This window comes from Solanum dulcamara, chromosome 6 (assembly GCF_947179165.1).
Source record: "Solanum dulcamara chromosome 6, daSolDulc1.2, whole genome shotgun sequence".
In the NCBI taxonomy this organism is placed as follows: Eukaryota; Viridiplantae; Streptophyta; class Magnoliopsida; order Solanales; family Solanaceae; genus Solanum; species Solanum dulcamara.
Window position 1 is genome coordinate 20,128,751 of NC_077242.1, and position 15,682 is coordinate 20,144,432.

At 35.8% G+C, this 15,682-nt stretch overlaps 1 protein-coding gene across 1 annotated transcript; it reads left to right on the forward strand.

Moving 5' to 3' along the window:
• Positions 1-518: 518 nt before the first annotated feature.
• On the forward strand, positions 519-15,422 carry LOC129892617 (uncharacterized). Its single transcript, XM_055968200.1, has 18 exons — positions 519-1,142; positions 1,986-2,517; positions 2,722-2,979; positions 3,389-3,480; positions 8,118-8,327; positions 8,406-8,810; positions 10,452-10,666; positions 10,764-10,857; positions 10,936-10,992; positions 11,389-11,523; positions 11,619-11,690; positions 12,816-12,929; positions 13,021-13,182; positions 13,270-13,398; positions 13,574-13,675; positions 13,767-13,846; positions 14,185-14,334; positions 14,474-15,422. The coding sequence occupies exons 1-18, from the start codon at positions 642-644 to the stop codon at positions 15,051-15,053; spliced, it is 3,888 nt and encodes a 1,295-aa protein (XP_055824175.1). The 5' UTR covers positions 519-641; the 3' UTR covers positions 15,054-15,422.
• Positions 15,423-15,682: the final 260 nt, after the last annotated feature.

A 15,682-nucleotide genomic window follows, 5' to 3' on the forward strand; every position in this document is an offset into this window, starting at 1 on the left:
AATAGTGATTATTAAGAAGCAACGCATATTTTGTATACTTTATTTTTACAATGAATCATTGAATTCTTGAATTTATTTTAGAATGAATCATTTAACAAAAAAATATATTACAATGAATCATACACATACATTGTATTTTATGTATAATAAACTTTATTTTTTATATGAATTCAATAAATATGATACATAATTTAGTAAGATATATTGATTTTGATGTATTTATTATACTTTATATATAATAATTTTGAAGGAGAGCCTTGAAGTAACTGGTAAAGTTGCTGCCGCCCTTTTATATATAATAATTCTGTTTTTATGTGTATTCAATAAATATGATACAATAATTTTGATGTAATCAAAATCAAGCAAACAACCTTTCAATTAATAAACATTAATTTATTAATTAAATAATATATTTACAAAATAATAATATTTTATAATTTACCTATATTAATTCAGTGAAATTTTAAATACAATAGGATACATTATTACACGACAACTAACAACCCTAACAAAATGTAAATAATTTGAAGGGTTTAGTTCTTTTAAGGTCTGCCTTGAATAATTTTGAGGGTTTAGTGCTTTAGGTTTCGCCGCCTCTGTATAGTTGTGGTATTCGCCGTTGTTGAAGCTCCCTCACAAACATGGAAGGGATTGAAATGGAAGATCCATTCCTGGAAAACTCCTCAGATGACTTCTGCAATACTGTATTATCACAATTTTGCGAATCAAACAATGAGCACCACGTTCACATCTGCACCGCCATTGGTACAATGTCACAGGAGCTCAGAGACCAGAGTTTTCCTCTTACGCCAATTGCTTACTTCGGTGCTACTTTCTCCTCACTTCAAACCCTATATACCGCTGCCCCTGAAGGACCGCCATCCCACCTTATTGATGCTCTTTCCACTATTTTCTCTCTCGTTATTCCTAGAATAAACCAAGCTATTTTGAAGAAGAAATATGAATATTTATCTGATGTTATGATTCAACTTCTTGGATTAAAGACTGTTGGTACCGAGGGGATTGTTTCGTGCTTCAAGTGTGTTGTGCATTTGCTAATTGTGGGAGCCAAGGGGAACTGGACTGATGTTGCTCAACTTTATGGTGTGTTTATTGGGTATATAACAGACGATCGGCAAAAGGTCACTTACTTTTCTTCTTTATTTAACAATTTTTATAAGAAATTTGATGCGTTCCCCTCTAGTATCATGCCTTTCTTTTGCTTAATCCATCAAGACCATCTTTAACTATATGGAAATTTCATTACATGAAAAGACGCTACTCAAGGAGCGGGTTTTCATGAACGTCAGTCAATCTTATTCGGTGCATGTTTCTTAGGTAGAGAAAAACTGGAGCCATGATAGCTTTATCAACCAAGTAACAGACTGCTGGCACAAGCTTAGTAATTTCCTATGTAGTGATGCGATAGGTAGGATGCATGTTTACAGAATCTATTCAGAATCTATTCATGTACAATTTTGATCAATTTTCAATTTCTTAAGTCATGATGCTAACAAAGTTATATTGATTATGTCATAAAAGACGTGTCTATGAGCAGAATGATCTTCTTGGCGTACAGTCAATGTAATGTTTATTTCAAAAGTTATTGGCGTACAGTCATGCCCAGCAACTCTAATCCTATTATTTGGATTCCATAATAGTTACTACAAAGATAAATTGAGATTTTAGATTATTTTGTCAACAAGTGTTTGGTGTGATAACATAAAAAGGAATGAGAGAATACAACGATTAAAACAAATGAAGGAATTTTTTTTATAGATTTACATGGATGCCAATCCCCTGCAAAGGCAGAGATTAGAGAATAGGGAAGCTATGATGTAAAATATGGGTATCCGCATGCTTATAGTATTATGGATAATATTCTTGCCATTTTTGCCTTTACATAATGCTTCAACTCAAAAGTTAGGAAGACAAAGTACATTGTCAGTGACTTTTTTTCTGTTTTGGGTTGGTCGATTGAATAGGTGAGGAAGATGTCACATAATTGTCTTCGTGATCTCCTACAAAACTTTCAGTCATCATCTGTGCTTGCTCCTCTATTGGCACCTGCAAGTGAAGCAATCACAAATCTCTTTGAAAGGTCGCTTCTACTTGCAGGAGGAACAACTGTATGTGCCTCTGAAAGACCCAAAGGAGCACAAGAAGTCTTACATGTGCTGGATGCTCTGAAACTTTGTCTTCCTTTTATGTCTTCAAAGTACTTGAATAGCACTTTGAAGTACTTCAAATCTTTATTGGAATTGCATCAGCCTCTTGTTAATAGGCGCATTACAGATGGTTTGAATGCTCTTTGTATCCATCCAACAGCAGAAGTATCCCCAGAAGTGCTTTTGGACCTCTTGGGTTCATTTGCTACTTCAGTTTCTGCAAATGAGTCATCTGCTGATACTTTGACATTCACAGCTCGCTTGCTTGGCATTGGGATGAGAAAAGTATATTCAATTAACAGGCAGTTATGTGTGGTTAAGCTCCCTGTGGTGTTCAACTCTCTAAGTGGTGGGTATTTTCCCCCTATTTTCTTACCTTGCATAGATTGCACAATTCTGAATAAGATAATATAAGAATTCAATCTGTTTCATGCTAAATAAAGAGGGGGATAAAGTCTTTCACTGCACCTACCAGCCTAGTTTTTTTTTCTGTCCAATTCTGATTTAGGTAATTGTTGTTTCACTATTACTTATTTACTTTATGGCCTTTCAGATGTACTGGGTTCTGAACATGAGGAAGCTATAAGGGCTGCGCTAGAGGCACTCAAGAGCTTAATACATGAATGCATTGATGAAAACTTGATCAAACAGGGTGTGGATAACATAATTAGTTCGAATACTGATATGAAAAAATCTGGACCAACTATCATTGAGAAAATCTGTGCCACAATTGAGAGCTTGCTTACTTATCACTATGCAGCAGTCTGGGACATGTCATTTCAAGTGGTGGTTGCCATGCTTGATAAGCTAGGTGATTATCTTTAAAAAAATATATAGCCATCTTTAGTTCTAAAACTCAATATTTAGTTTCAAGTTGTTGAATGGTCTAAATTATTTTGTGTATAGTTTTTGACACTGATTCAAATCAATTTTTTGGAATTGACACTATTTCAAATCAATTTTTTGGAATTGACACTAATTCCAATCAATATTTGGACTTCCTAAAATGATATCCACTTTGATAAAACTGAGTACTTTATTGTTTCTTCTTTCCTTCTTAGTATTCTACTACTGATCATGGCAATAGTAAGTGATAGATGACTATCATTGGATGGAATTGGTGATGTAATCAGCTAGATTTAATTTTCATGTTGCTTTCTTCCTATACATCAACCAAGGAATGACAAGCAAAGTGGTACTTTTCATTGACTTCTTTTTAGGTTGCTATTCTTCTCACCTTCTGAAGGGAACACTTCAGAGTTTGGCTGAAATGGAAAAGTTGCCAGATGAAGACTTTCCTTACCGTAGACAGGTGAGCCTTGCTTTTGGGGTTTTTTAATCATGGAAATGGCTTTTATCATGTTAACCATGATGTCGTGAGGGCTGTCCTTTTTTCTTTTTTTGCTTACCTATTTATTCTTATGTTGCTGCTATTTATGATTCGACCTTTTAGTCAACAGTTTGTCGTATCTCATATATGATATCTGAGTGTTAATGTAAATTATTGATCAAATTGGTCTTTGCAATCAAAATAGTACAATAATTTTACTGCTCAGTCGTTGCATTGAATGGAGATCTCAAAAATTGATAACAATGTTATATGATCCTAATACTTTAAAGGTTGCAAATGAACAAGAAAATTCTGTATCTAGAATAGGGTCAGAAAGGAATTTTTTTAAAACGAAATTGTCATGGCAGATGCAGGATAAACATACAAAAATGATTAGATTAGCCAAATATTAAAAAATGTCTGATTGATAAAAGCAAGGTAATATTCTTTCATTAAAAAGATGAGCTAGTATTTTACATGCATTTAAATTTATTTTATTAAACAGCTTAAGAAATCAAATTTGTGATGAGAGAGCATTACAGGTTTTCTGATAGATTGTTTTGGGCAAAGGAAAGGAAATGAATGAAAATTTCAAGTATATGGATTTCTATCTGTTGGATCAACTTGATTCTCTAAATGAGTTAATAATAGAGCTTGATAAGTAAGTTTTAGTATATGTTGGTAAAGTTTGGGCGAAAATTCCGGAAAGCATAAGATGTAAAGACAAAGGATGGAGGAGCACTTTAGCCTTCATTTGAGACATCTTGGACGGATGTTGTATATATAATATCTTACTCGACCAATGACAAAACCCTCTTGAAAAAACAGGACCGATCCCCTCTGGCACCAACAAGAGAATTGACTAGGAAAATATAGAATAGTGATTCCTGAGAATTAAAAAGTGTAGTTGAGACCAGGCAAAGAAAGGATCAACAAACTCCTCCGGTTGATGATTGTTATGTCATGAAATATATATTTTTAAAAGTGTGAGATACACTACAAAAAATCATAAATTTGTACCAATATAATCAATGATTGTGTGGAACACTTGTTATAAGGGCTCTTGATTTTTGGATGGTGCATTTAATGGGTGTATTAATGGGTGTACCTGACCTTTTATCCTTTGTCAACACCCTCAATTTCCAAATGAGATCAGCTCGACTTCTTGAGCTGTCCTTATCATCACTATTTCTGATAGTGTGATTCAATGCAACGAGGTTAAGGGGGCTATTTGTAGGATGAGGAAAGGAAGAGTGAATGGGCCAGACGAGATCCAAGTGGATTTTTGGAACAACACAGGTAAGATAGGTATGAAATGGCTGAGTAGGTTGCTTAATGTCAGTTTTAGGACAGCTAAATGTCGGAAAGAGGTGGAGTATGATGTTGCCGTTAAACAAAAACAAGGATGATATTCATAATTGTAACAACTATAAAAAAGGGTGATCGAGATGAGGATGTGGGGTGTGTCTATCTCCAATTCGGATTTTTATGTCGAGGCGACTAACTACACAAGTCATTCATCTTGTTAGAAGATTGTTGGAGCAATATAGGGATAGGAAGAGTAACTTACACATGGTGTTCATCGATCTGGAAAAGACGTACAAAAAATTCCTTTGGGAGATCCTGAGATGTTTAGAGTTTGGAGGTGTACTTGTGGCTTACATTAAGGTAGGGGCGTTAATGGTATAATTTGGGTGGTATTTTATAAAATTTATACTATATCAATTTTCGGTGTATTAATTTTTAGAACCGAAATTAGACTTCTTATCGTCCCATCATATCAATTTTTCTTCGGTATCGGCATGGTTTAGTTAATTACTGTTATTATTCAAAAACGTCATGTAAGATTCACAAGTAGAAGTTATAAAAAGATATCATGCATACTTTTGTAGGGCTTTAGCGAATACACTCTAGAATTTTACCGTCAAAAGGTGATGAATCAAGGGAACTTGAAAGACAACAAAATAGAAATTCATCCTGCTATTTTACAACAATGTAAAAGAAAGTTGAAACTTGATCAAAGACAAAAAATCTAGATCACACGAGTGGAAAGAAATTAATAAAGATGGGATTCAAGAAATGAGTCTACTGAGTTAGTTTTTGGGAAACAGGTAACGGCAAATGGCAAATGAGTACTAAGATTAAGTATCCATATGATAAATTTAAATCATACGAGAGGAAAGATATCAAATATTTTATAGTAGTGTAAAATAAAGTTTGAGAGCAAAGACTAAAATCTAGATCACAGGAGTGGAAAGAAATTATTCAAGACGAGACTCATTTCAAATAGGTAACCAGTGAGTCTACTAAGATTAAGTATCCAATAAGAGAAATTTACATCATACGAGAGGAAAGATATCAAATACCTTGTAGCTTGCTAATCAAGATCGTTAGAATACCTTGTAGCTAATTATTCAAGATCTTAGAACTAATATAGTTTTAATAGGAGTAGCATAATAGGTTTCAGAGAGTTGGGACTTCGGGTGTTAATTACGTGTTGACTTGTAGTTGTTTCCATCATGCTAGACCCATGGCAAAATATTTACATTTCATTATTTAAACTTAGTATATGAAATATATTTTAAACGTAAAAGTATTTAGTACAATTCAATCATTTTTCGATTTATTTTATAAAACTAAAAACCTACCTGATTATTTGGTAGGGTTATATATTTATATAAAAGTCTTCAGTTTTATTAAGAGAAACCTCATAATCGGTTTGGTTAGTAAATCGGTTTTTAAAAATCTATTGACACCGATATTAGGGGAATTAAAAACATGTACGATGGAGTTAGAACAGTGGAGGTGATTCAAAACCTTTCTCAGTCATGATGGGGTTGCCTTAAGGATCACTCTAGCCCGTTCCTATTTGCCTTAGTGATGGACGAACTGACACGATATATTCAAGGGAAGGTGTCGTCGTGTATATTATTCGCATATGACAATATTGATTGATGAGACTCATGATGGAGTTAATGACATGTTGGAAGTTTGGAGAGACACCTTAGACTCTTAAGGGTTTCAGATTAAGCAGGACTAATACAGAACTTAGAATGCAAGTTTAGTGACATAACACATTGACATAAAGGTGGAAGTGTGGATCGATGCAGAAGTTATACTCTAGAGAGAAAGCTTCAAGTATCTCGAGACCGTAATCCAAGGAGACATGGAGATTAATGATGATGTCTCACATCGTATTAGAGGAGGGTGGACGAAATGGAGGTTCGCATCTATGGTATTGTGTGATAAGAATACGTCTCCAAAGTTTAAAGGTAAGATCTACAGGGTGGTGGTTAGACCAATTGTGTTGATGTGGATGAATGTAGCGGACATGAAGATGCTCATATCGGGCAAACTAGACAAGATAGGATTAGGAACGAAGTTATATAGGGAATGTTGGGAGTGGCCTTCGTGGCGAACAATATGAGAAAGGTGAGACTGAGATGGTTTAGGCATGTGAAAAGGAGGTGCGTAGATGCGCCAGTAAGGACATGTGAGAGATTGACTCTAGCAGGAGTTAGATTAGGTATAGGTAGACCGAAGAAGAATTTGGGAAGGTGATTAGACAGAAACATGACATAACTTCAGCTTACTAAGGACATGACCCTGGACAAGAAGGTATGAAGGCTAACGATTAGGATAGAAGGTTAATAGATAGCAGAGTGTTGTCGCACTTTATGTGGGAGAGGCAGGGGCCAACGTCCTCTCCTCTCCTTATTATTAGTAGTAATATTTAGTAATCGCGTAGTTTCTTATACTTCAATGTGTACTACTATTTGTTGCTCTATCTTTTTCTTTTTTCCTTGCAATCCTAAGAAAACTTCTTTTGAGCCGAGGGTTTAGTAGAAACAACCTCTCTACCCTACAAAGGTATGGGTAAGGTTTATGTATATCATACCCTCTCCAAACCCCACTTGTGGCATTACACTGGGTATGTGTTGCTAACATTCTCTTTGATGATCAGTTTTGTCGCTCAAAGTAATTCTGGTTTTTGGAACATTAATGGTTCTCATATTCTTTGAGGTTTACCTTGTGTGTCTTATTGGTAACGAAATATGTGTGGAATTTTGCACAAGTATGATCTTGCTTCTGTTATTATCTATTACTTTCTGTACTTTGATTACTCTATTTTATCCTGTCGTTCTCATTATTTGCTTTCTCATATGTGCCTTATCTAACCTCTTTTATGCTTTTCTTGAGCCGAGGGTCTTTCGGAAACAGCTGTCCTACCTTGGTAGGAGTCAGGTCTGCGTACACTTTACCCTCTCCAGACTCCACGTTGTGGGACTTCACTGGGTGGTTGTTGTTGTTGTATGATCTTGCTTTATGTGAATCTTCTTTCTCACCTAAAATTGGATTCAGTTGGAAACAAGAACCATGAAAATATATGTCTGAGACCTGATTGGCTAGTTACTCAAACAAAAAAGTTACTCCAATAACCTCCCTCTTCCAAAATATTGGCAGAGACTGACCATGGTCCCTAACCATAATCCGTGGAAATATAGGTTGTGTCTTAGCAGGGAATCTTTTCCCTTGTAGAGTTGTTTTTTTCTGTAATTCCTTAGTGTACTTTGGGATATGATTTGTAATTCCTTAATGTATGGCTTTGTTGATAACAGCTGCATGAATGTGTTGGATCAGCTGTTGGTGCAATGGGACCTGAATCTTTTCTTACTCTTCTTCCTCTTAAACTGGATGCACAAGATCTATCAGAGTCCAACATCTGGCTTTTCCCAATTCTAAAGCAAAACATTGTTGGTGCGCATTTAAGTTTCTTTACCAACTCAATTTTGTCGATGATTGGAGCTATGAAGCAGAAGTCTGCAAGGGTATGTTTGATGCTAAATCACCCCCCCCTCCCCCTTCTTTTATTTACACAGTTAGCTCATTCGTATGTTTTCTGCCAGCTTGAGCGTGAGGGAAAGATATATTCAGCGAGAACTATTGATGGAATTGTGTACTCATTGTGGTCACTGTTACCCTCATTTTGCAATTACCCTGTGGACACTGCTGAAAGCTTCAAGGATCTGGAGAAGGTATTCCGCAAAGCTCTACATGAAGAGCCTGATGTTTGTGGGATACTATGCTCCAGTTTGCAGATCCTCATTCAGCAGAACGATAACATTTTAAAAGGGAAAGTGGATTTGTCTGATACTGAAACAAGTGTTCCCAGAGAACGAGCCATTGCACGTTACAACCAGCAAGTTGCAGACAATAACTTGAACTCATTGAGCCTTTCTGCTCAGAAACTGCTGCCTGTTCTCTATGATGTCTTCTTGAAATCCTCTAAAGATAATGGTGGATTTTTGCAGGTTTGTTTAAAAGGCTATTAGCCCCTGTTTGATAGTGATGGATGAATTTCTTTTGTTGATATTTTAATTGATATATGAATTCTTGGATCACAGTCACAACTGCATTAAGAAACTCTACAATGGAAAGGGAAAAAAGAAAAGAAACAAAATGCATATACTGCATATTATCTGAGTGTTATGTGAGAAACAAAAGAAGCTTGTTGGAACTACGTCTTTCAATAATAGTTTGTATGCCTGTAGCTATTTCGACCACTCTGGACATATGTGTTTAGTGCTTTTCCATATGATACTTAATATGAAAGGAAAACACTCCTTTTTGTTTTCTATTCTGCTCCAATGATGTTATCAAGCGGTGACTCCAAAAGGCCACATCTCTTAACTGTTCTATGTATATCCTATAAAAGTGATGGAGTTGAGCCAAGGAAACTGTGATCAATAGGGGTGGCAATTGGACGGGTTGGGTCAAGTTTGGGTGGGTCATAATGGGTTAAGACAACAATTGGGTCAAGACTCAATCCAACCCAAATTTGTTTGGGTCAAAACGGGTTGGGTCAAAATGGGTTAGGTAATAGGTTATATAACGGATCAAGACCTAACCCAACCCAATTTTTACTAAGCTTAATTGTTTTATTTGTTCTTTTAAACTATTTTAGTACCTAATAAAATTATTTTTCTCTTTATTATCGCTATATAAAAAAAATTAAAATATTTTAGCAAGATTTTTCATGAGCCACTTCGGGTTACATATCAACCCAATTTTTAATGGGTTGAAATGTGTTGAGCTAATGAATAGACGGGTCAATAACCAATCCAAACTTAAACGGGTTGGACATGTTGGGTTTGATTTTGCCACCCCTAGTGATCAAGCTGCATCAACCTACTATACCGTGTTTTAAAGTAAACCAAGACTCAGCACATGAATATATTAAAAAATTAATTTATTTAACCTTCCTTGATATATTATTAACATTATTTTACAACTAAAATAATTATTAACATTATGTATCCTTATCTTTTTTTGTTCTTTAGCAAAAAGTATTTGAATCTGTGTCCAAGTTTAGACTGAGAATTGGTTGGTTCGATCCTTTTTCTCCAAATCAACACATTATTGTTATGGAGGTAGTAGGTGTTATTGATTTAAGAAGAAGGGTCTCTGTAAGGTTCTGCCCAACCTTTGTCCTCGTTCGTGTAATTTTTTTTAATCTGCACTTATAATTTTCCGTCACGTTGCATATGTTTCAGCTGAGATCGTTAATAGCTGAGATCGTTAATAGTCTTGATTTAAGAAGAAGGGTCTCTGTCAGGTTCTGCCCAACCTTTGTCCTCGTTCGTGTAATTTTTTTTAATCTGCACTTCTAATTTTCCGTCACGTTGCATATGTTTCAGCTGAGATCGTTAATAGTCTTGTAACATTGTCGATTGGAGGAATGCTATCTTTAGAGTATTTCATTTTCTTATGAGCTGTTGACAAGGTCTGTTATTGGAATCCAAAAGATTGTGTGCTTAACATTTTTCATTTTCTGTCTCTGGTTGTTTGATGATGCATGTATTGAAATCATAATTGGTGAATTGGCAACTCTATTTAAATTATTGAAAATATTTTGCTTGCTCAGTTTTTTTGATAATAAGTATTAAATACAGAGAACAATTGGTGTATTGGCCTCTATTGCTGACAAAGTGAGAGAAAAGAGTCTCGACAAAGCCGAAGGAAAAAAAAGGGTGGTAAGAGTGCTTTTTACAAAAATCATGCAGAGGCTTTTGGAGGTGACCCAAGAAGTTGGGGAGGCAGAGAAGGACAAAAAGTCCTATTCAATGCAGATTGATGACTCATCCAGTAAAAGTTCTTTGTCAGAGAGGTAGGATGATTAAATCACATTTGTTTCATTCTTTCTGCCGTCAAGCCTTTTTTCCTTTGTGTTAATGACATCCATATCTCTCTCTTCTACCATTTAGGGCACAGTTATTTGATCTAGCAGTTTCATTCTTGCCTGGTTTAAATGCTCAAGAAATTGGTGTGCTGTTTGGTGCTTTAAAGCCTGCTTTAAAGGTTGGTAGCAGTCGTGGATTTGCTTCTGCACTTTTAGCTGCTCGATGTAGAAAGTTTATTAACTAATATGAGGCACAGGATGAGGAAGGCTTGATCCAGAAGAAGGCATATAAAGTTCTCTCCATGATCCTTCAGGTAAGTATTTTCACAAAGTATCATGTAAACTTATTGTCGTAGTTTCTTCTCAGAATTCGTCTTAACGTATCTAGGACTGGACGGCGATATCCAAAAAAATAGGAATAATTTCAAGATAACTTATGAGTTGAGTAAGCTTTGTGAAATATCATTATCATGGTTCAAAATATTCGGAGGAAAGGCAAGTTCAGGCCTTTCATGTTACTGAGTCATTTGATGGTACCCAATTGAATTAAGTTCCAAGGTTGAATTTTCCATGAAAATAATTTATGCCCTTGTCCTTGTTCTGAAGCAAGTAATCTGAACTATACTGTTAAAGCACCTCTTTTATGATTCTTATTTGTATTTTGGCACATTTATTTTGTGGCTAATAAGTTTTGCAACTTCTGTGTACAGGACTGTGATGAATTTATTTCAACGAAGATGGAAGAGTTACTTAATTTGATGATTGAAGCACTACCTGCATGTCGTTTTCCAGCCAAGCGTCACAGGCTTGACTGCCTATACTATTTAATTGTCCATGTTACAAAGGTGATGATTATCCTCTTGTGGATAATACTAAGATGCCTCAGATTTCTGCAAATCCTTATTTCACGAAGTCTTTAACAGTTTATTGCATTCTACAGGATGAATCAGAACAGAGGAGGCGTGACAGTATTACTTCTTTTATGACTGAAATTTTGCTTGCACTCAAAGAGGTATACTTATTAATTGTGATGGAGTTCCACTCTAGAGTTTACCCGTATTTCTTTTCCATAGGAATTTATATAGCTATTAATTTGCCAATTTGTCCTCCATGATTTTCTCCCGTAGTTGTGAAGTGGTACCAACCAGTTTGGTGACTGGCTAAATGGAATGTTTGGAAACTCTAAACTTGTGTTGCAATAAGCAGTGCCATGAGAAAATTTTCATGAATCATTTTGTGGGGACCATGATTATAGAAAGTGCACAGTTCAATATCTTGACATTCTATTTCTCAATCAAGAGTCCTGCTATTGATAAAATGACGAGAATTTCAATGAATTTTCATTTGCATAATGGCGTATAATGGGATGAATCTACAGGAAAATGTGTGCTCGTTTTTATTTAATATTTTAATCTTTGTACTCTATTAAAATCTGTGTTAGCCCTTTGCTAATTTCTGTGGCAATAAGTTGCCAGCTATAATCAATGTTATCATCATGAATTTTGCTTTTCTTTCTTTAGGTTATATTCATGTCGTCAAAACTTTTAAGAGTCCTTAGCTTGCGCGTGCTATTAGTTAATTAGTATTTACATGTGAAATGACATTCTGAAGTACAGTGAGCTAAGGATTAGTCTTTGTAGGATTCTGATGGAATATGATTGCACAAACTACACTTGTAACCTCATTTTTGTTCTCTCATCTTTTACCTCCATCAATTTACAGTTACTCTTGTTCCTTCTGCTGATATTTCACTCCAAAATTCGTGGTCTTGATTTTTATCTTTTCCTTGAGCTCTGCATTTTCCAATTGTCATCATTCTTCTACTTATTTTTCTTATAATCATAGTTTCTGTGCTTGAATTACTGCAAAATCCAGAGTGAATATTGTTTTGTTAAATATAGCCTTGAATGGTTTTGATTTCTCTTTAATATTGGGTAACTTAGCAAAAGGGTCAAGTTAGTTCCTAAAATAGTTACTTTCTTCTTTCATGCATGATCATTTTGGTTTGAGTTTTTTTAATAACGTAATAATTTCTCACCATTAACTAGTCTTGGCTGTATAACTGGAAGGACAGCTATACTGTTTACATCATAATTATTTGGTTTATGTCCTGAGTTATTTGAGGATTCCATATAAGGCTAACAAGAAAACAAGGAACCGGGCTTACGAGATTCTTGTCAAGATTGGCCATGCTTGTGCAGATGAAGACAAAGGTGGCAGAAAGGAGAACCTGCATCAGTTTTTTAATATGGTAGGCAAGTAATAATTTGATGAATTTATGTAATGGAGTGGGCTCTGTCAGTTTGACATAAGCATCATTGTCATTGATGTTTCGCTTGCAGATTGCTGGGGGTCTTGCCGGGGAAACACCTCATATGATCAGTGCAGCGGTTAAAGGCCTAGCTCGCCTGGCTTATGAATTTTCAGACCTTGTTTCTGCTGCTTACAGTGTCCTACCATCAACATTTCTTCTCCTAAAGAGAGAGAACAAAGAAATAATTAAGGTGTGTGTTGGTCTGCATTAAGACACTCTTCGAAAACTAGTCAGCTGCCATCTTCTGAATGTTACCTGAAACTTGTCTTGAATGCAGGCTAATTTAGGGCTGTTGAAGGTACTAGTCACAAAATCGACGGCCGATGGATTGCAAACACATTTAAGGAGCATGGTAGAGGCCCTTCTTGGTTGGCAAAATAGTACCAAGAACCATTTCAAAGCCAAGGTTTTTGCTTTTTCTCCTAGATCCTAAACTACTGTGGTTTGAGTTAATTTTGGTTCCTGTATGCAATTAGTCCATCTTCAGTGGTCTTTTCTAATTTTGGTTAGTGGAATCTCTTTCCTGTTATGAAGATTGTCTGTTGATTGAAAGGTGGCTGGGTGCATGTTATGTTTTACAGGTTAAGCTGCTTATTGAAATGCTTATCAAGAAGTGTGGATTGGATGCTGTAAAAGAGGTGATGCCTGAAGAGCACATGAAACTCCTTACTAACATAAGAAAGGTTAGATGTGAGCTGAACTAAAACCTGTGAAAATGCTCTTGGGATATTAACTGTTCAGATGAGTTATTTATTCTTCTGATGAAAAATGCAGATCAAGGAGCGAAGAGATAGGAACCTCGCCTCGAATTCCGCTGAAAGCAGATCCCGTATGACAAAAGCAACAACATCAAGGTTGTTTCCTTTCCTCCATATATACCTGCATACTGAAGTTGAGAACAATAAGCACAAGAATATTGGATGCTTGGCACATGGTGAAGCGACTAAAACATATTGAAGTATTTTATGTACCTTTGTTGGGCTGGAACAATTTATTTATCATGAAACAAATGTGCCTCTTTTTGACTGTTCGTTTTAGTATTGAATCTTCAGATCTATCCCAGCTAAGATGGACAATGGTTCTTTGGTCTCTCATCTTTGTCTTGCATGGATAAGAAGTTATTTCAATGCCTTGGTATCTTGTCAAGTATTATTTTAGTACTTGTGGTATTAATTTTTCCATCCTGTTACAGGCAAAGCAGATGGAATCACACGAAAATCTTTTCTGAGTTTGATGATGGAGAATCTGAGAATAGTGATGCAGAATATATGGACACAAAAACTACTGCTGGTCGTAGGAGCAAGGCTACATTAGTATCAGACGCCAAAGCATCTTTATTACGGTGAGTGGGAATGTTTTAAGATGTAATGTTCTACAGTACATTGGAAATTAATGTAATATTTTAAAGGAAATTAATGATGCTTTCTAGCTTTAGACTATATTTCACATGTAAGATGAGTGGGTATATGCCATATTTCCAGGTCCAAGAAAACATGGAAAGCAGCCAAGAGTTTGCAGGAAGATCTGTTTGATCAATTAGATGATGAGCCACTTGACTTACTTGACCAGAAGAAGACCAGGTCAGCTCTTAGAGCATCTGGCAATCTCAAGAGGAAGCCTGAATCAGAAGATGAAGCAGAAATAGACTCTGAAGGCCGTTTGATTATTCACGAGGGAGAGAAGAAGCAAAAACGAGACAAGCCACCTACTGACGATTTGGATGTAAGAAGCAAAGCAGGGAGTCGCTTTTCAAAGAGCTCAAGGAAAACTGAGAAACGGAGGAAAACATCTGATTCAGGATGGGCCTATACTGGAACAGAGTATGCAAGCAAGAAGGCAGGTGGTGATGTCAAGAGGAAAGACAAACTTGAGCCGTATGCCTACTGGCCCCTTGACCGCAAGATGATGAGCCGGAGGCCTGAACATCGGGCAGCAGCACGAAAAGGAATGTCAAGCATTGTGAAGCTAACAAAGAAACTTGAAGGCAAGAGTGCATCATCTGTGCTGTCCGCAAAGAGATCTAAGACAACAAAGAAAACCAGATCAAAAATAGAAGGATGAAGTTGAAGTCTGATTTGATGATGCTACGTCAAGATGTGGAGAGCTCCGTCCAGAGGCTCGTTAGTTTTCGTGCCATAGTTTGTACTTGGGGCTTCTGGATATCCAGTACCCCATGTTTTTTTACGCGACTTTTTTCATTCAATTCGTCAATGTATCACCTTCAACAGGTGATTTGATTTTTTGATAGGGTTGTAGGTAGGAAATCTGAGTGTACATGTTTGCAAATGCATTCGATACAAGCTACTTGAATTGGTCGGTTATTGATAATGTATTCTTGCAATATGCAAGTACACAAAGTATATCCGAGTCATCTGTAGTATACTAGTAAATTTATTGAAAGTATTTGATTTTCATTTTTGTTTCAACCAAGAGGGATTTCCTTTTATCACGCCTTTAGTATATGAAGATTTGAGTTGCCCTCTTAATTGTGGACACTCATTATATCTCTAGTTAATCAAATTGCGTCTAATCTCAACGTTCATAAATCTCTATTGTCCGCTAAGATCTTTCAATATAATATTTCATAAATTGACTGCATTCAACGTTTATTCCAATTCCGTATACTTTTTTTAAAAAAAATTTCAAATGCAATAATCATGTTAATTAGATGTATTAATTCAGTTATAATT